Genomic DNA, 21,507 nt, shown 5'->3' with positions numbered 1-21,507 from the left:
GGACTGTAGTTACATGACAGGTGTATAGGTAGGTACTAGACTGTATGGATGTAGAGTCAGGTCCAAAATTATTGGCACCCTTGATAAAAAATGAACAAAAAAGATGAATAAATAGTACAAATACTGGGTATGTATTGTTGGCCCCAATCATTTTTTTAATAATTATATTATTTTATTACTAATACAATTGCTCAGAGAAAGAGATTTTGTTTAACAAGTAAAACAATAAATCTAAAATAGATGGCCAAAATTATTGGCACCCCTGTTTTCAATACTGCAGCACCCTCCCCTTGCTAGGATAATGACACTGAGCCTTTTTCTAAAATGTGCCCAGCCAGCTCTATCTGGGCTTTTTACATTTTATAAAAGTACAGACTCAGAGCTTCAAAATTGTATATCATACACTGTAGTTGGGGAACGTTAATGCTGCTTTAAAAGTTTATCAACTTGTAACCCCACTTTTGAGAAAAGGCTCCTGAAAACGCCCCTGAGGTTCTAACACTAGGTCGAGAGCTCTTCTTTGTGTATGCCTATTGAGCATTGTTCACGCCCTCTTAGGTCTTCGCACCACCCATCTCTTTAGGATTTCACATGTGAACTGGTCTCTTTGTGAATTGGGTCTCTTTTTTTCTCCTTTGTTTAGCTAGCTAAACAAGGTCATGAGCACCAGCTAAATTCAGGGCAGAAATGTTGTTGAGAGCTGTAGCAACACTTTTGCAGTTGTCCATAGCTATATCGTCCCAAAAATATGCAATGGCAAGCATTATGTACAGTGCATTCGGAAAGTATACACACCACTTTACTTTTTCCTCATTTTGTTACCTTACAGCCTTACCCCATAATGACAAAGCGAAAACAGGTTTTTAGACATTTTTTAATTTATGAAAATAAAAGATACCTTATTTACATAAGTATTCAGATCATTTGCTATGAGACCCGAAATGTAGCTTGTGGATCCTGTTTCCATTGATCATCCTTGAGATGTTTCTACAACTTGATTGGAGTCCACCTGTGGTAAATTCAATTGATTTGGACATTATATAAGGTCCCACAGTTGACAGTGCATGTTATAGCAAAAACCAAGCCATGAGGTCGAAGGAATTTGTCCGTAGAGCTCAGAGACAGGATTGTGTCAAGACACAGATCTGGTGAAGGGTACCAAAAACATTATGCAGCATTGAAGGTCCCCAAGAACACAGTGGCCTCCATCATTCTTAAATAGAAAAAGTTTGGAACCACCAAGACTCTTTCTAGAACTGGCCGTTCTGCCAAACTGAGCAATCGAGGGATAAGGGAGGTGACCAAGAACCTGATGGTCACTCTGACAGAGCTCCAGAGTTCCTCTGTGGAGATGGGTGAACCTTCCATAAGGTCAACCATCTCTGCAGCACTCCACCAAATCAGGCCTTTATGGTAGAGTGGCCAGATGGAAGCCACTCCTCAGTAAAAGGCACATGACATCCCGCTTGGAGTTTGCCAAAAGGCATCTAAAGGACTCAGACCATGAACATGGTGGTGGCAGCATCATGCTGTGGTGATGATTTTCAGCAGCAAGAACTTCGAGACTAGTCAGGATTGAGGGAAAGATTAACGGAGCAAAGTACAGAGAGATGCTTGACGAAAACCTGTTCCAGATTGCTCAGGACCTTAGACTGGGGCGAAGGTTCACCTTCCAACAGGACAACGACCCTAAGCACACAGCCAAAACAGCGCAGTAGTGGCTTCAGGACAAGTCTCTGAATATCCTTGAGTGGCCCAGCCCGAGCCCCGACTTGAACTTCATCGACCTGAAAGTAGCTGTGCAGCGACTCTTCCCTTCCAACCTGACAGAGCTTGAGAGGATCTGCAGATTAGAATGGGAGAAACTTCCCAAATACAGGTGTGCCAAGCTTGTAGCGTCATGTTGAAGCTGCCAAAGGTGCTTCAACAAAGTACTGAGTAAAGAATCTGAATACTTAGTTTGTAAATGTGATATTATTATTTTTTTTAATATATACATTTGTATACATTTCTAAAAACACGTTTTTGCTTTGTCGTTATGGGGTGTTGATGAAGGGGGGGGAAACTATTTAATCCATTTTAGAATAAGGCTTTAATGTAACAATGTGAAAGTTCATTGGGTCTGAATACTATCCGAATGCATTGACCAGGGATGGCCCCAGTCTGTTATGGGACAGAAGCCTGTGACGTGACAGACCAATCAGGACTCACCTCTCGGGATGCCCAGCCCCTGCATTATCTCAGCCAATAGAGCTCGCCAGCTTATAGTTCTAAAAAATGTAAATTAATTAACATTTTCTACCTCTAGTTCGTTGACCGTTCCAATGGAGGGAAGAATGAGGTTTTGGGATACACGCCAAAAATAAGTTCTGGCTTAGGAGTTCTTATGTTTTGTTCTATGACATATCAGTCAGTTAACATGACTCTTATACATTTTGAAGCCTTAATGTGCTTTATGTGCTTGTGTTGATTACATAAATGATTCAAAATTCACAAATAAATTAGCTGAAGATTATCTCATAGAACAAAACAGACTTTATTATCCCTGTTTATACCCCCCCCCCCAAAAAAAAAAAACATGAAATTCCCCATAGGATTTGGCCAACGAGCCCTGGCGTAGATAGCCTCCGTTAGTGCCAACAAAACGACGCCATAAAAATTGCTCTTTATCAGGGCAAGCCAGAAAGGATCCTGTCCTATTCTCTATGTAGTGGAGTGCTTTCTCCTTGGCTCAAGGCTTGTAATTTAAGATTGCATACCAATTTTTTATTAAGGCACATGAAAGTTCACATGTTCGAGAAGGCATTTCTGGACAAAGAAATATATATATTTATTTTTTTAATTCAAGCGGCCTTGCTGTGAAGTAGAACTAGCTTCAAACGCCCACTTTCCTGAATCCGGTCACAAATGTTTTATGAGATTGAATAACGCATTTGGAGGGATCTTAGACCATTCCTCCATACAGATTCTTTCCAGATCCTTGATATCCTTAGTTTGCCCTCATTGGCTGCCTTCTTCAATTCAAACCACAGGTTTTCAATGGGGTTAACATCTGGAGACTGAGGTGGCCATTGAAAATGTTTTATTTTGTGGTAAATTTACAATTTCTTTGTGGATTTGTGTGTGCGCTTGGGGTTATTGTCTTGCTAGAAGATCCACTTGCAGCCCAATTTCAGCCTCCTGGCAGAGGCAACCAGGTTTTTGGCTAAAATGTCCTGGTACTTGGTAAAGTTCAGGATGCCAGGACCAGTGGAAGCAAAATAGCCCTACAACACAGAGAGCTAATCTTAATAACTTGCATGTCAATCTCTCCTGGCTGAAAGTGGATTTTACTTCATATTGACATGTTGAATGCACCGAGCTGTCTGTCTAAACTACTGGCACACAGCTCGGACACCCATGTATACCCCACAAGACATGCCACGAGGTCTCTTCACAGTCCCCAAGTCCAGGACAGACTATGGGAGGCACACAGTGCTACATACAGTCATGACTACATTCCCCATCAAGTAACTGACGCAAGCAGTAAAATTAGATTTTTTTTAAACGGTCAAAAAACACCTTATGGAACAGCGGGGACTGTGAAGCAACACAAACATTGGTACACACAGACAAACGAAGACATACGCGCACTATACATACACATGGATTTAGTACTTTAGATATATGGTAGTGGTGGAGTAGGGGCCTGGGGGCACACAGTGTGTTGTGAAATCTGTGAATATATTCTAATGTTTTAAAATTGTACAAACTGCCTTAATTTTGCTGGACCCCAGGAAGAGTAGCTGCTACTTTGGCAGCAGCTAATGTGGATCCATAATAAATACAAAAAGATCCACCACCATATTTTACCGTCGGTATGAGGTACTGCATATACTTCTGTTTTATGAAGCCAAACCTGCCACTGGTGTGCGTGGCCAAAGAGCTCTATTTTCATGTCATCTGACCATAGCATTGCCTGTGGTTTGCATTGCCTGGATTGGAACCAGTGCTTTGGTCAGATGACATGAAAGTAGAGCTCTTTGGCCACGCACACCGGTGCACTTGTATTAGTATAAAAGCATACAATATACTGTAGCTCAGGATTTGTATTTATTTTATACAGTCTTCTTTGCTCATCTTTATCAAGGGTCCCAATCATTTTTGTGTATGTTAATCCTGGGATGAATGACAGGGTGAGAGTGAATGGCCTTCGAGAATTACTTTTTAAGGTGGAACTGCCTCACCAACCACAATTTATAAAGTTCTGAACATGTTTAGACTTATTTCTTTTGACTGATGCGTTTGGAACCACGGAGCTAAGGAACACCACCAATGAGAATAAGAGGTCACAGGTCAGTGAGTGACAATACCTTAAAAGATGTCACACAGGATTCCCGAGCAGAATGTCTGTGGACATCAGGGAGTTTTCAGTATTCATAGCAAAGGAAGTGGGAATGGAAGAATGCGGAAAGGAGTGGTTGGAGGTTCTGGTGACAACCTGCACATGTGGTGCTAAATTCAGTGTAAGTAACGTTAGAGCTTGGCAACCGTCAGTCTACCAGGTCTCCGGGTATGTCATTATGGGCATGCCTCAGTTTATATCCCCAGTCCCAATGCTCAGTCTAGGAATTATTTCCTAGTCCCAGTCCTACTGCTGAGACTATTCCGAAGTCTTCAGTAATTACCACAGATCACCAGTAATTCTTCCTAGCAGCCATCTTGCACACGAACATAGTGAATACACACACACACTTCAGCAGGTGACATCTGCTGACAGATAGACAAAACTGGAATGGCATATAACCATTGTAGTGCAGTTACTTGGTTACTTTATAATCTAAAAGCAATACATCTTTTGATTATAGCTTAGTGTTGTTTTCAACACAGCATTCTATTAAACCTGTTAGCACCGCTTCATTTAGTAACATTAATCAATCCACAAATACACTAGGTGTTGCTATTTGATTTATGTTCACTTTTCTGACTACTTCGTAACTGTAGTGGAAACTATAGCCTTTGTTACGTACAGTATGTAGGCCCCAGCCAGGCAAATCAAATCAAATCAAATTTTATTTGTCACATACACATGGTTAGCAGATGTTAATGCGAGTGTAGCGAAATGCTTGTGCTTCTAGTTCCGACAATGCAGTGATAACCAACAAGTAATCTAACTAACAATTCTAAAACTACTGTCTTATACACAGTGTAAGAAGATAAAGAATATGTACATAAGGATATATGAGTGAGTGATGGTACAGAGCAGCAAACAGTAGATGGTATCGAGTACAGTATATACATATGAGATGAGTATGTAGACAAAGTAAACAAAGTGGCATAGTTAAAGTGGCTAGTGATACATGTATTACATAAGGATGCAGTCGATGATGTAGAGTACAGTATATACGTATGCATATGAGATGAATAATGTAGGGTAAGTAACATTATATAAGGTAGCATTGTTTAAAGTGGCTAGTGATATATTTACATCATTTCCCATCAATTCCCATTATTAAAGTGGCTGGAGTTGGGTCAGTGTCAATGACAGTGTGTTGGCAGCAGCCACTCAATGGTGGCTGTTTAACAGTCTGATAGCCTTGAGATAGAAGCTGTTTTTCAGTCTCTCAGTCCCAGCTTTGATGCACCTGTACTGACCTCGCCTTCTGGATGATAGCGGGGTGAACAGGCAGTGGTTCGGGTGGTTGATGTCCTTGATGATCTTTATGGCCTTCCTGTAACATCGGGTGGTGTAGGTGTCCTGGAGGGCAGGTAGTTTGCCCCGGTGATGCGTTGTGCAGACCTCACTACCCTCTGGAGAGCCTTACGGTTGAGGGCGGAGCAGTTGCCGTACCAGGCGGTGATACAGCCCGCCAGGATGCTCTCGATTGTGCATCTGTAGAAGTTTGTGAGTGCTTTTGGTGACAAGCCGAATTTCTTCAGCCTCCTGAGGTTGAAGAGGCGCTGCTGCGCTTCTTCACGACGCTGTCAGTGTGAGTGGACCAATTCAGTTTGTCTGTGATGTGTATGCCGAGGAACTTAAAACTTGCTACCCTCTCCACTACTGTTCCATCGATGTGGATAGGGGGTGTTCCCTCTGCTGTTTCCTGAAGTCCACAATCATCTCCTTAGTTTTGTTGACGTTGAGTGTGAGGTTATTTTCCTGACACCACACTCCGAGGGCCCTCACCTCCTCCCTGTAGGCCGTCTCGTCGTTGTTGGTAATCAAGCCTACCACTGTTGTGTCGTCCGCAAACTTGATGATTGAGTTGGAGGCGTGCGTGGCCATGCAGTCGTGGGTGAACAGGGAGTACAGGAGAGGGCTCAGAACGCACCCTTGTGGGGCCCCGTGTTGAGGATCAGCGGGGAGGAGATGTTGTTGCCTACCCTCACCACCTGGGGGCGGCCCGTCAGGAAGTCCAGTACCCAGTTGCACAGGGCGGGTCGAGACCCAGGGTCTCGAGCTTGATGACGAGCTTGGAGGGTACTATGGTGTTGAATGCCGAGCTGTAGTCGATGAACAGCATTCTCACATAGGTATTCCTCTTGTCCAGGTGGGTTAGGGCAGTGTGCAGTGTGGTTGAGATTGCATCGTCTGTGGACCTATTTGGGCGGTAAGCAAATTGGAGTGGGTCTAGGGTGTCAGGTAGGGTGGAGGTGATATGGTCCTTGACTAGTCTCTCAAAGCACTTCATGATGACGGAAGTGAGTGCTACGGGCGGTAGTCGTTTAGCTCAGTTACCTTAGCTTTCTTGGGAACAGGAACAATGGTGGCCCTCTTGAAGCATGTGGGAACAGCAGACTGGTATAGGGATTGATTGAATATGTCCGTAAACACACCGGCCAGCTGGTCTGCGCATGCTCTGAGGGCGCGGCTGGGGATGCTGTCTGGGCCTGCAGCCTTGCGAGGGTTAACACGTTTAAATGTCTTACTCACCTCGGCTGCAGTGAAGGAGAGACCGCATGTTTTCGTTGCAGGCCGTGTCAGTGGCACTGTATTGTCCTCAAAGCGGGCAAAAAAGTTATTTAGTCTGCCTGGGAGCAAGACATCCTGGTCCGTGACTGGGCTGGGTTTCTTCTTGTAGTCCGTGATTGACTGTAGACCCTGCCACATGCCTCTTTTGTCTGAGCCATTGAATTGAGATTCCACTTTGTCTCTGTACTGACGCTTAGCTTGTTTAATAGCCTTGCGGAGGGAATAGCTGCATTGTTTATATTCGGACATGTTACCAGACACCTTGCCCTGATTAAAAGCAGTGGTTCGCGCTTTCAGTTTCACGCGAATGCTGCCATCAATCCACGGTTTCTGGTTTGGGAATGTTTTTATCGTTGCTATGGGAACGACATCTTCAACGCACGTTCTAATGAACTCGCACACCGAATCAGCGTATTCGTCAATATTTCCATCTGACGCAATACGAAACATGTCCCAGTCCACGTGATGGAAGCAGTCTTGGAGTGTGGAGTCAGCTTGGTCTGACCAGCGTTGGACAGACCTCAGCGTGGGAGCCTCTTGTTTAAGTTTCTGCCTGTAGGCAGGGATCAACAAAATGGAGTCGTGGTCAGCTTTTCCGAAAGGGGGCGGGGCAGGGCCTTATATGCGTCGCGGAAGTTAGAGTAACAATGATCCAAGGTTTTACCACCCCTGGTTGCGCAATCGATATGCTGATAAAATTTAGGGAGTCTTGTTTTCAGATTAGCTTTGTTAAAATCCCCAGCTACAATGAATGCAGCCTCCGGATAAATGGTTTCCAGTTTGCAAAGAGTTAGATAAAGTTCGTTCAGAGCCATCGATGTGTCTGCTTGGGGGGGGATATATACGGCTGTGATTATAATCGAAGAGAATTCTCTTGGAAGATAATGCGGTCTACATTTGATTGTGAGGAATTCTAAATCAGGTGAACAGAAGGATTTGAGTTCCTGTATGTTTCCTTCATCACACCATGTCTCGTTAGTCATGAGGCATACGCCCCCGCCGCTCTTCTTACCAGAAAGATGTTTGTTTCTGTCGGCGCGATGCGTGGAGAAACCCGTTGGCTGCACCGCATCGGATAGCGTCTTCCCAGTAAGCCATGTTTCCGTGAAGCAGAGAACATTGCAGTCTCTGATGTCCCTCTGGAATGCTACCCTTGCTCGGATTTCATCAACCTTGTTGTCAAGAGACTGGACATTGGCAAGAAGAATGCTGGGGAGTGGTGCGCGATGTGCCCTTGTCCGGAGTCTGACCAGAAGACCGCTACGTTTCCCTCTTTTTCGGAGTCGTTTTCTTGGGTCGCTGCATGCGATCCATTCCGTTGTCCTGTTTGTAAGGCAGAACACAGGATCCGCGTCGCGGAAAACATATTCTTGGTCGTACTGATGGTGAGTTGACGCTGATCTTATATTCAGTAGTTCTTCTCGACTGTATGTAATGAAACCTAAGATGACCTGGGGTACTAATGTAAGAAATAACACGTAAAAAAACAAAAAACTGCATAGTTTCCTAGGAACGCGAAGCGAGGCGGCCATCTCTGTCGGCGCCGGAAGTAACAAAAAAAAACAAAAAAAAAGGCAGGCAGTCTCAGTTGAGCTGATGGTGGGTTCTGAATAGCTAGCCTCATCATTGGGCTTAGTAGTGTAGCTGTGTACACCTAGGCCTGCTCTCCTGCCCTGCCTGCCTGCTCATTGTCCTTTTAATTGGTATGTGAGAGAGACCAGTGTTAAAGCTGTCAGTAACTCCCACAGTTGAACGGCTGTATTCAGAATAATGTCAGTCCTAACAATAGGGAAAGGCTTTAGTTAGAGACAGTGAGAAGATACAAGGTTTTATGGACCTCTAGCTCTATTACAACATGTAGAAAAGCGGCCAACGGAAGATCTCTTGTTCAAATTGCACCATTTATTACATGTCTATCCCTACTATTTGGTCCAAAATGTATTAATTCAACCCCACAACCTCTCAACATTTTAGTCCTTTTGAGTGTGCTCTGTTTTACCCATAATAATCGAGTTGAAAGTCAAAGCTCTGTGCTGGTGTCGTTGGTTGGTTTCCCGGGTAAGGATATGTCTTGCAGTACTTTTGACCAGAGCCCTATGGGCCCTGCTCAAAAGTTATACACTATAAAAGGAATAGGGTGCCATTTCGGGGGAAGCCCAAGTTGAGTTTCACATGGCGGGGATAGGGTAATTATTGTGGCTTGTCAGCCATTTTAACTCCCAGCCAGACCCAGACAGTGTCCAGGGCCTTCCCTGGTCTCTTTGATCATCCCTCTCTCTCTGGAAGGACCCCCCCCACAAAGAGCTGCTTGTCTCACTGTCGGCCCTGCTCACACACAAACATGCGCTCGCATGCAGACACACACATACAGGTCATACACACACAAACAGACAGACATAGTCACACAGTCCTCTCATTAGATAACCGCGGACAGAGCAAGGTTGGGTTCATAAGGCACCAAACGGAAGACTGAAACGGACTGAAATAGGGACTTGTCCTTAAAGAAATGTTTGTTTTTTACATTTTCAGTTGCAAAAGTTTTTGCTACAGTGTGCCCTAATGGATACGACCTAGAGGAGACCAGATGCACACAGCCAGAACGTTCCCTGAGTTGGGAACAAGCTATTTTTGTGATGTCATGGTACAGGCAAACAACTCTGCTTTTCTTGGTAGAGGAGGGTGGAAGGAAGTTGAAGTTGCAAATTATGAATTGGTTGAGTTGGTAAATGGTATACAGCTAGTTCATGTATTTGTTGTACAAGTCTAGAGAATGTTTTAACATGTGGAAAAATGGATTTGCGAATATGATTTGTTACAGGCTACAGGTAGTAAAGGTATTTATTTACAGTACCAGTCTACATTGTAGAATAATATTGAAGACATCAAAGCTATGAAATAACACATATGGAATCATGTAGTAACCAAAAAAGTTAAACAAATCAAAATATATTTTATATTTGAGATTCTTCAAAGTAGCCACCATTTGCCTTGATAACAGCTTTGCACACTCTTGGCATTCTCTCAACCAGCTTTATGAGTTAGTCACCTGGAATGCATTTCAATTTACAATTGTGCCTTATTAAAAGTTAAATTGTTGAATTTCTTTCCTTAATGCATTTGAGCCAATCAGTTGTGTTTTGACAAGGTAGGGATGGTATATAGAAGATTGCCCTATTTGGTAAAAAGACCAAGTCCATATTATGGCAAGAACAGCTCAAATAAGCAAAGAGATATGACAGTCCATCATTATTTTAAGGAACTTTGAATGTTTCTTCAAGTGCAGTTGCAAAAACCATCAAGTGCAATGATGAAACTGGCTTTCATGAGGACCACCACAGGAATGGAAGTTCATTAGAGTTACCAGCCTCAGAAATTGCATCCCAAATAAATCCTTCACAAGAGTTCAAGTAGCAGACTGTTCAGATTAGACTGTGTGAATCAGGCCTTCATGGTCGATTTTGCTGCAAAGAAACCACTACTAAAGGACACCAATAAGAAGAGACTTGTTTGGGTCAAGAAACACGAACAATGGACGTTAGACCAGTGGAAATCTGTCCTTTGGTCTGGAGTCCAAATTTGAGATTTTTGGTTCCAACCGCTGTGTCTTTGTGAGACGCAGAGTAGGTGAACGGATGATCTCCGCATCTGTGGTTCCCACCGTGAAGCATGGAGGTGTGGGGGTGCTTTGCTGGTGTCACTGTCAGTGATTTATTTAGAATTCAAGGCACATTTAACCAGCATGGCTACCACAGCATTCGTCAGCAATACGTCATCCCATCTGGTTTGCGCTTAGTCCCACTATCATTTGTTTTTCAACAGGACAATGACCCAACACACCTCCAGGCTGTGTAAGAGCTATTTTACCAAGAAGGATAGTGATGGATTGCTGCATCAGATGACCTGGCCTCCACAATCACCTGACCTCAACCCAATTGGGATGAGTTGTACCGCAGAGTGAAGAAAAAGCAGCCAAGTGCTCAGCATATGTGGGAACTCATTCAAGACTGTTGGAAAAGCATTCCAGGTGAAGATGGTTGAGAGAATGCTGAGTGTGCAGTGCTGTCATCAAGGCAAAGGGTGGTTACTTTGAAGAATCTCAAATAGAAAATATATTTGGGTTTGTTTAACCTTTGTTTGGTTACTACATGATTCCATATGTTTTATTTCATAGTTTTGATGTTTTCACTATTATTCAATGTAGAAAATAGTAAAAATAAAGAAAAACCCATGAATGAGTAGGTGTGTCCAAATTTCTGACTGGTACTGTATGTTCTTCACAGTTAGAGTGATGTTTGTTTTTGTGCACAATACATCATTATGCTCTGTAGATGTTCACCTATCGCTATGTCCTTCACTGTGACCGAACTATTCATCTTTCCTATAGAAAAAGAACATTGGCCTTGCTTTTCAAAGCTTTGATGCTTGTACTACTGTATAGGATCGTCTGTGTGTCATTATTCAGGCTAGATATGAGACCGTTCACACACGACAGTCACACACTTAATCAGGCTAACAGACACACACACGCCCTCCCACAAACATGCACACTGTTGCGCATAATGACACTGCTCTGCCCTCCTATGAACAGTATTTATGGTGCCATTGGTGCGTGTGCTGCCAACCGACAGCCTCTCTCCCCCCACTGTACTGTAGCATAGTGTGTTTACTGAACAGCAGGGGTTAGCGTTTGATGCTCCTCTTTTTAGTCTGTCTGCTGCTGCCGCCGCATTCGGTCGTCTTGCCAGTTTGGCCCAAAAATATTTAACTGTTCCGTTTATACTTTATCCCTCCGCATGTAAGAAATCAGAGGGAAAGACAGAGAGACACACACACACACACAGCATACACACAGACAAACTCCTTAGGGGAGCTGTATACACACAGACAGGCTGTAAACTAGGGACCTCATTATAATCTGTTTCAGTCTTCGTCAGACAGTGTTCATTCTGCCTGAACGATATTCTCTGTCAGTGCAAACGCGTATCGCTGAGAGAGACAACCTACACAGACTGCCTATACCAGAGGGCTAACTCGCCTAGGGTTCTTATCCGCGGTGGTCTTTCCATCATCCAGCCTTTTGTCCCAGTTACAGATACCATTCCATCTGTTCCTACAAAGACAACCAGCCCAGATAACAAGCTAGATAACGTCACAATTCCCCCTCCAGACTCCACTCCTCACAGCTTCATCTTGAGGGAAGTAGAAAGTAGCACATTGTGGTTATTTTTTCTCTCTCTGGCCTCTTTTCTGCATCCCCTCACCTCTGTGGGACCTGACCATACCCTCAGGAGACGTGATGTCCCCATCCTCAGCCCGCCCGGTGAGGTTGTGACACCCTTCAGCAAGGCAGTGTGACTGGCTGCTCTTGGACTGTGTAGGGCTCTGGTCAAAAATAGTGCACTATATGGGGAATAGGGTGCCATTTGAGAAGCACCGGAGGACTCTTGCAGGAGCTCAGGGAGCGTTAGCTTAGCGGTCGCTGTGCTGTACTGTGCAGCAGTGTGGAGTGATGAGGCTCGGAGGACCATCTGATAGCAGGCAGTCGGGTAGTTGCCTCAGAGCCAAGCTAGGATACACAGCTTTCACATCCCCAAACTGCCCCCAGGGGGCGACTCTGAGAGGCACACCAAAGTTAGTACCAAGCTACCTATCTACCACCTCCACAGGAATCTCTACCAATAGGGCTTAATGTGTGTTTGTTATAATACATAGTTTGCGCAAAGCTACTTTCTCCTGCCAACTTTAGTTTAGTAAGGCCGAGCTAGCTAGTGCAAGGCTTTGAGTATGGCTTAAGCATACCACCAAGTTACAGGAGTTCATTTGTAAGGCCATGGGCATAATTTCATGTATACATTTGGATGTGTTTACAAAATGGAAGTCCTTGGGACACAAAGTAGCTCCTCTGATCCAGTTTCTTCCATCACAGTTCCAAAATCCCTTCATCCTCCTTGGTGGTTTCCCCACCAGCCACCACCACAACATAGCACTTCTCCCCTTCTACTACTTCTCTGCACGACACATGAAGGATGTTCCTTTTCCATGTGGAATATTTGTGTTTGTCTGAACTGGCAGGTTAGGAAAGCAGTTATCCCGGGACCCACCTGCCCCAGCTTCTCAGCTCCCGCGCACACAATTCCCCCAGAGGTGAAAGGTCAACGTCTCTGAGGGCTGGCCATCGATTGGAGTGGTTGGTGCATTAAGCTGTTAAACCACTCTTAGTTGGTTCAGTGGTTGCATCCCAAATGGCACCCTATTCCCTTTACAGTGCATTCGTAAAATATTGAGACCACTTGACCTTTTCCACATTTTGTTACATTACAGCCTTATTCTAAAATGTATTACATTTTTTAAACATTCTCTCATCAAAGCGAAAACAGATTTTTGGAAATGTTTTCAAATTTATTAAAAATAAACATATTTTACCTAAGTATGCAGACCCTTTGCTATGAGACTCGAAATTGAACTTGGGTACATCCTGTTTCCGTTGATCATCCTTAAGATGGAACTCTTTGGCCTAAATGACAAGCGTGAGTCTGGAGGAAACCTGGCATGTTTTTCAGTGGCAGGGACTGGGAGACTAGTTAGGATCGAGGGACAGATGAACGGAGCAAAGTACAGAGAGATCCTTGATGAAAACCTGCTCCTTCAGGTCCTCCGACTGGGGGCGAAGGTTCACCTTCCAACAGGACAACGACCCTAAGCACACAGCCCAAGCAATGCTGGAGTGGCTTCCTGGACAAGTCTCTGAATGTACTTCAGTGGCCCAGCCTGAGCCCGGGCTTGAACCTGAACCTGATCGAACATCTCTGTAGAGACCTGAAAATAGCCGTGCAGCGACGCTCAACATCCAACCTAACAGAGCTTAAGAGGATCTGCAGAGAACAATGGGAGAAACTCCCCAAATGCAGGTGTCCCGAGCTTGTAGTGTCATACCCAAGAAGACTCAAGGCTGTAATCGCTGCCAAAGGTGCTTCAAGGTACTGAGTAAAGCATGTAAAATACTTACAGTATGTAAATTAGATGTTTTTTATTTTTAATAGATCAATAAACCTGTTTTTGCTTTGTCATTGTGGGTAAATTGATGGGGGGGGGGGGGGATTTAATCGGTTTTAGAATAAGGCTGTAACGTAGCTACACGCTAAGGGGTCTGAATACTTTCTGAAGTAGTGTACTATTAGGGGAATAGTGCCATTTGGGACACTCACAGTGTGTGGGAAATAGCTCAGTATTTCAGGGTAGGAATTTGCTTACTTATTAACTCCTTCTTAAGCAGTTTAAGCACCACCATGCACCATTATTTCCCTGTGATGAAGCGAAACTAGCTCATGAGAAGTGTGTGTGTGTGCGCGTACATGCCTACTTGTGTGTTCTGAAAGTATTTTTTGGCAGCAGAGTCACCAAATTGAATTTGTTCTCTGACAGTCTCAGAACAAAGGCGGACAGATCCTGCTCTGCTCTCCTCTCTCTGGTCCATATGATCTAATTGTTTGTAGTTATGCACCCAATAAAGATCTGCCAACACAGTCACACAGCCTCAGATAGCTCAGCAATAGATCCTTATGAATTTACAGCCCTGTTCTGCTTGTCTATGTTCTGTTTGGACTGAGCTGGACATACACACACTGAGCTGGATGTTTTAGTGAGCCGAGCTTGCCTCCCGGGTGGTGCAGTGGTTGAGGTCGCTGTACTGCAGCGCCATCTGTAACACCAGAGACCCTGGGTTCACGCCCAGGCTCTGTCGTAACCGGCCGCGACCGGGAGGTCCGTGGGGCGACGCGTCGTCCGGGTTAGGGAGGGTTTGGCCGGGAGGGATATCCTTGTCTCATCGCGCCCCAGCGACTCCTGTGGCGGGCCGGGCGCAGTGCGCGCTAACCAAGGTTGCCAGGTGCACGATGTTTCCTCCAAAACATTGGTGCGGCTGGCTTCCGGGTTGGATGCGCGCTGTGTTAAGAAGTAGTGCGGCTTGGTTGGGTTGTGTATCGGAGGACGCATGACTTTCGACCTTCGTCTCTCCCGAGCCCGTACGGGAGTTGTAGCGAAGAGACAAGATAGTAACTACTAAAACAATTGGATACCACGAAATTGGGGAGAAAAAGCGGTAAATTCAAGAAAATATATATATAATATCTCGCTCTCTCTCTCTGGCTGTCTGTGTGTGTTTGTTTTTCCCTCTCGTTGTCAGTCAACCTTACAGACAGAGAGACAACCCCTCCTCGGTGTGCATAGTACATTTAGAGTACCATCTCTGCTCTGGGTATACACTCAGTGTACAAAACATTAAGGGCATCTGCTCTTTCCATGACATATACTGACCAGGTGAATCCCGGTAAAAGCTATGATCCCTTATTGATGTCGCTTGTTAAATCCACTTCAATCAGTGTAGCTGAAGGGCAGGAGACAGGTTAAATAAGGATTTTTAAGCCTTGAGACAATTGAGACATGGATTGTATATGTGTGACTTTCAGAGGGTGAATGGGCAAGAAAAAAGATTTAAGTGCCTTTGAACGGGGTATGGTAGTCGGTGCCAGGCGCACCGGTTTGTGTCAAGAACTTCAACGCTGCTGGGTTTTTTACACTCAACAGTTTCCAGTGTGTATCAAGAATAGTCCACCACCCAAAGGACATCCAACCAACTTGACACAACTTTATGAAGCATTGGCGTCAACATGGGCCAGCATCCCTGTGGAACACTTTCAAGACCTTGCATTGTCCACGTCTAATTGAGGCTGTTCTGAGGGCAAAAGGGGGGATGCAACTCAATATTAGGAAGGTGTTCCTAATGTTTGCTATACTCAATGTTATCGGTCTCACTCTCTGGGGAGCTGTGTTACTTTGAGCCAGCCGTATATAGAAAAGAATGAAGTATCATCTCTATAAGAGCCATCTTCTCATCATCTCTGTTCTCTTCTGTAACTCTCTGTTCTCTGTCTGTCTCTTACAGCTGCTGGAGTCTCCAGAGGTGAAGGAGGATGCGGTCCTCTGTTATTCTATGGAGGTATGTACTTTACTTTACCATACTACTGAATGTCAATACGGTCCTTCATATGTACTGATGCCTCCTACAGCTGCACACAGTCATTTATGAATAATGAATTGTTATGTTATGTGTGATAGATTTGTTTTGAATGCACAGATAACTCAAGTCATAGTAGGAGTGTGTCTGTAGTGAGGCCATTTTCTCTGTCTGGATGTATTGAAGGAATCTTCATGAATTATAGAGTGACTGTGAGGTAGTGTAGAGGCTAAGAACAGAGTCTGAAACTCCCTGAGTCCCAGCCTGTAGACAGGAGCTGGGTTGGAGAAAGGGGGGCTAGGTAAAAGCTCTGTTCAAGGGGGGAAAAGAGGGCGATAGGGTAGGCAAGGTGGGGCGGCAGGTAGCCAAGTGGTTAGAGCATTGGGCCAGTAACCAAAAGTTTGCAAGATCGAATCCCTGAGCTGACAAGGTAAAAATAATATGTTGTTCTGCCCCTGAACAAGGCAGTTAACCCACTGTTCCCCGGTAGGCCGTCATTGTAAATTTGTTCTTAACTGACTTGCTTAGTTAAATAAAGGTAGCTTTAAAAAGACTGCCATAGCTATAGTGGAGCTAGTCAGTAATTGCTAGAATTTTCACCTTGAATTGTATGGGAAATTGGGAATATAAGACAGACAGACAGGCCAAGGTTCCTATAATGGGACTCCATCCTTCTGAGACAGACATCTGTTAATGAGCCTGCCCCCTGCATGCCACAACTCAGACACCCCCACTCTTTAGTCAGCCAGCCACGGCCCGTCTCTCAGACTAGCCTTCTTAATATTCAGACAGCTAGACATAACCCCCGACTCCAACGCCAAGTCACCTCTCCTCTTTTCCTCTCCCTCTCCTCCTCCCTCATCCTCCTTCTCCAGCTGCAGTCCACTGGTCGTCTCCTGGAGGAGCAGCTTCCAGAGATGATGACAGAGCTCCTGGCTGCGGCCAGGGACAAGATGCTGTGTCCAGCCGAGTCCCAGCTAACTCGCTCCTTGCTCATGGAGATCATCGAGCTGCACGCCAACCACTGGACCCCTCTGGAGGACCTCACCACACAGTACTACAACAGGACCATCCAGAAGCTCACCACCGCCTAGCCCCCCAGACCCAGGACCTGTCCCACAGGTCAGGCACATGGAGGCCTGAGCTGGGTTGATGGCTGGGATGCATGGGGCTGGACTAGACATGGGACTGTACAGAGTCGCAGAACATAATTGGTTGGCCCCATACCAGACTGCAAATGCGTTTAGGTATATGGAGATGGGACTGACAATACATACAGACAGACTTGAAATCCATGCAAAGACAAACACTACACCACACACACAGACAGAAGAGACTGGCCACTGGCCATGCAGCCTGCACACATTCGATGGTGGGGGCGTGTCTGGTCACTGAGATGGGTGGAGGACAAAGAGACGACATGATGTGTGTGTGGGGGGGGGTTTGGAACAGCAGCCGCCTGTCCTTGGTGAACAGTCTCTCCTCAGAGGTTAAAAAGAGAATAAGCAGGGGGGGTCCAAGGAGATTTCTTTCTCTCTGTGTTCATGGGCCAACCACCCTTCCTCCTTTCTGTCTTTCTCCTTTATCTATCTCCCCTCCTCCTCTCTGTCCCAGACCCTTTCACCCCAGGGTCTATGTGGCTGACTGGGGGAGATGAGAGGGGAGGCAGGCAGACCTCCCTCCAGTGGGCCAGGTCAAATGTCCAGACTGCAGGGCTAGGTTCCAGTAAGGCCTGCCTTTGTCCCCCCCCCCACTCCCCAGAGGCGCTTTGTGTGGCTGAGACACTGGCTGGCGCACTCTGGATTGCTGGCTGGGTAGCAGATGGCTTCTGGCGCCTCAGTGGGCTGGATGCAGACACCCTCCCAGTCCCACCTACACTCCAGCCAAGGCCAACCCATCCTCCAACCCAGGCTAACACTAACCCAGCCAGGCCACTGACAGACTGGGGCAGTGGGTTTGTCCTGGGGGCCAGTGGGGCTGCCGTGGGGGGCTAGGGATTGGGGATTGTTGGGAGGCGCAGCAGATAGCAGCATCAAGCCGCTGCTTTAGTGGAGCTTTTGTTGTCATTATCATTTTCAGAGGGGTTTAATTTTCTCTGTCCATGCTTTTGTTACCTTTGTTATTAATTATATTATATTATTGTTACTATTATTGTATTATTTCTTTTAAATCATGTACTGTAAATATGTATGATAATGGAATATTTTAGGGTAGATGTATTGCACAGGTTTGATTTGTTTTTGCACTGTTTTAAGGTGATTACTTGTTTTAAAAGAAAAAAATACTTTTTAATGGTGGTATGGATAAATAATAGCATTAAGAAGAATCAATAGGTTTGAGGGGTTGGTTGACTAGAAAGGGAAGGGTTTAGCAAGAAGGAAGAATCAAAGAAATTATGGATTTGATGAAGTCAGTCAGACTAGTGGCCTTGTGAACTATAACTACATTTATAGAGTTGCGTCCTTGCTGTTTTGAATGACAAGGCCAAGAGAGGTGGAGAGTGCTTGCCGAGTGACCGAATTTAGTGAGGTTATTTATTTGATTTTTTTCCTGCAAAAAAAAACAACAAAAAAACGAGCCTGATACAAATCGCTTCTTCAAATGTTCTCCTGTTCAAGCAGCCATTTTGCAGTGTTGGATATTTTGCAACTCTATCTGTATGATGATGAAGTATTTGCTTTTGAGAGAGAAAAAAATCTGTTTCATTTTACAGATTATAAAAAAAATATATATATATATATTTGACAATGTAGTTAGCTAGTATGTGATTCGCATTACTCTGGCTTCTGCAAATGTGTGTACAACACTATTAACATATCAACCCCATCATCATCATTATGTAATCCAATTAAATGTAATCGAATATACATAAAATACCAGTATTTAAGACAACGAAGCAAGCTCTAGGAGGGCATGGTGCGAAGAGAGACGAGGGCTACGTCCCCTTTATCAACCCTTCCAAAGTGTGCACTTGTTCACTTCCCTTTCCTGATTTGAAAGGAATGACTGGTATAAGAAATATGATATTCTAGCCATGATGATTAGCTATAGGGTTGTGGTTGTGTGGATAGGACGTGGCCTTTCCATGTGTTCTTACTATGGCTTCAGCTCATGTTGAAGGAACTGCTCTTTCTGTGGGGCAGTCTTTCAGTCCTAGTGTTACTAGCTTCTGATTTCCTTATTGAACTGAATCTCTGGGCATTTCTTTTTTTTGCATCAAGAATTCAAATATTTTAAGGTTGGCACACATCCAAAACAATAGGTTATTTTACAACAGATAACTGACGAAATAAAGGAAACACCAACACTGGGGCTACCATGAGCCAGAACAGCTTCAATGTCCCTTGGCGTCGATTCTACAAGTGTCTGGAACTCAATTGGAGGGATGCAACACCATTCTTCCACTAGAAATTCAATCATTTGCTGGTGTTGATAAACGCTCAGGGAATCTCCCTCAAGTGTTCAATTGGGTTTGAGATCTGGTGACAGAGACGGCCATGGCGTATGGTTTACATTGGTTTGATGAGCATGAAACGTTCAGTGACCAGTCGTGCCCTGTGGATGTAGTTATTGTCGTCCTATGGGGGCATAGCCATGGTAGCCAAAATAATGGCCTGCGCAGTATTTTATACATGACCCTAAGCATGATGGGATGTTAATTGCTTAATTAACTCAGGAACCACACCTGCGTGGAAAAACCTGCTTTCAATAAACATTGTATCTCTCATTTACTCAAGGGTTTCAATTATTTTGACAATTACCTGCATATACAAACCCATCTGTCTAGATAAGTAGATAAGGTGAATTTCATTTTAGTTTGATAAAATACAATGGGTCTTGATTTTCAGTGACTAAAATTGTGATTCCGATGATCACTTGCCTGGTAAGTGTGGTATAATGTTAGATTGTAAATAATGCTATTGGGTGATTCCATATGCAAAGGAGTGACTCTCCTCTGTGACACTGGGCCTCCCGGCGCCGTCTGACCTTAGACCTTTAGGTTACATCACTCGCCCTACTATTGAATGTGACGCACCTCCATTTGCATCTCATTGACATTGGGAGGTATATGGTATAGCATCATCACAGCGGTGTAACCCCAGCGAGGCGAGACTACCAGCCAGATGGTGCACAGATAATGAGCTGTAGAATTTGTGGAAGTTGTTGGTCATCAATTTTATTTTTTATTAAGCCATTTAAAAAATGTACTAACTGAAGAGGTGTAAAAAAAAATGTGGGTGTTGTACTATGGTTTTTAGCTGCCTGAAATATTAGGCGCCTGTATTGACGCAGCCGCTAAACGTTCTCACGGGCTGGACAATTTTATTTTCCCATTTCCTGAGAACATCTCCCCCTTCACTCCACCGTTCAGCCACTAAAGCCTCTTTATTTTAAGAAACCATCTCGTATGTCTGGGGGATGCCTTGTGTTGCACTGTTTTGACTCAAACACAATCTTCTTCAGAATAAGTAAGGATGTAATACCTGAGAAAAGCTCTGTTTCCTCTCGATATATGCTCTGCCACATGTCGCTATGCTCACAATGAGCTCTCATTCTTCAGACACAGAATATTTATTTAACTAGGCAAGTTAAGAACAAATTCTTATTTACAGTGACAGCTTACTGGGGAACAGTGGGTTAACTTCCTTGTTCAGGGGGCAGAACAACAGATTTTTACCTTGTTAGCTCGGGGATTCTATCCAGCAACCTTTCGGTTACTGGCCCAAAGCTCTAAACACTAGGCTACATGTACACACTGGGACTGTCCTATATGAATCATACTACATACTAATGTCATCTCTGTTAAAAGGTTTTGCATACTTTCAAAATTGAGTATTACCTATAGACATTATACTATATTTTATGTGTCTGACTAGTTGTATGACTGGATGTCCTTGGCCCATTGTGTTGCCTTTGTTAGGCCCTGACGTCAGGAGGCGTCAGGAGGGTTCACTCCCCCAGGGGCCTGGATCTCTGAGCTCGCCCCTGGAACACAGGCAGGTTGTCCTTCAGTGTCCGTCCACATCCATCTCTGTCTGGGGATGTGAGGCAGGAGAGGAAAGGGTGGTGAGACGGGGTAGTCCACTTCTGATATAGGGGAGAGGGCATCAAACATACTGGGAATGTTAAGGGCATGTGAAATGTTACTGCTCATGTCTCCTCCATTTTCTAATGATTTCTGGTAAATATGCATTAAAGATTTGCATAGCTGTGTGTGCAAATTGTGATTTATTATAGACAGTTCCACTCAGCTCTTATGGCGAGGAGTAACAAAATGCACACACTGATAATTCATCTCACAACATGTGGACTGTTCAATATATGAAGGTGTCTTCATGTAAAAATTATTATCTTTAGAATAGTTTATTTACCTTTTTATTTGAACAGGAAAGTCATATTGAGCCTAAAGTTGAGCCCTGCACATACATAAACTAACATCAATAGGCAAGAATAGATAAGTACACACATCAAGATACACAACACAGAAAATTAAAACGAACACATTCTTCATTACAAAAATCCTCTTGTCAGCTGTCTAAAT

At 44.4% G+C, this 21,507-nt stretch overlaps 1 protein-coding gene across 7 annotated transcripts in view; it reads left to right on the top strand.

Moving 5' to 3' along the window:
• LOC115127665 (CBP80/20-dependent translation initiation factor) overlaps positions 1–19,696 on the top strand; it is a 131,990-nt gene extending 112,294 nt beyond the window's left edge. For all 7 annotated transcript variants that reach the window (XM_029657323.2, XM_029657308.2, XM_029657303.2 and 4 more), the window contains 2 exons: positions 15,894–15,947; positions 16,841–19,696. In XM_029657323.2, coding sequence (XP_029513183.1) covers positions 15,894–15,947; positions 16,841–17,059 — 273 coding nt within the window. In that variant the 3' untranslated portion in view covers positions 17,060–19,696. The remainder of the gene's footprint in view (positions 1–15,893; positions 15,948–16,840) is intronic.
• The last annotated feature ends 1,811 nt before the right edge of the window (positions 19,697–21,507 follow it).

Source organism: Oncorhynchus nerka, linkage group LG4, assembly GCF_034236695.1.
Source record: "Oncorhynchus nerka isolate Pitt River linkage group LG4, Oner_Uvic_2.0, whole genome shotgun sequence".
NCBI lineage: Eukaryota > Metazoa > Chordata > Actinopteri > Salmoniformes > Salmonidae > Oncorhynchus > Oncorhynchus nerka.
The sequence above is the reverse complement of the archived record's forward strand: the minus strand, read 5'-3'. Positions and strand labels throughout refer to the sequence as shown.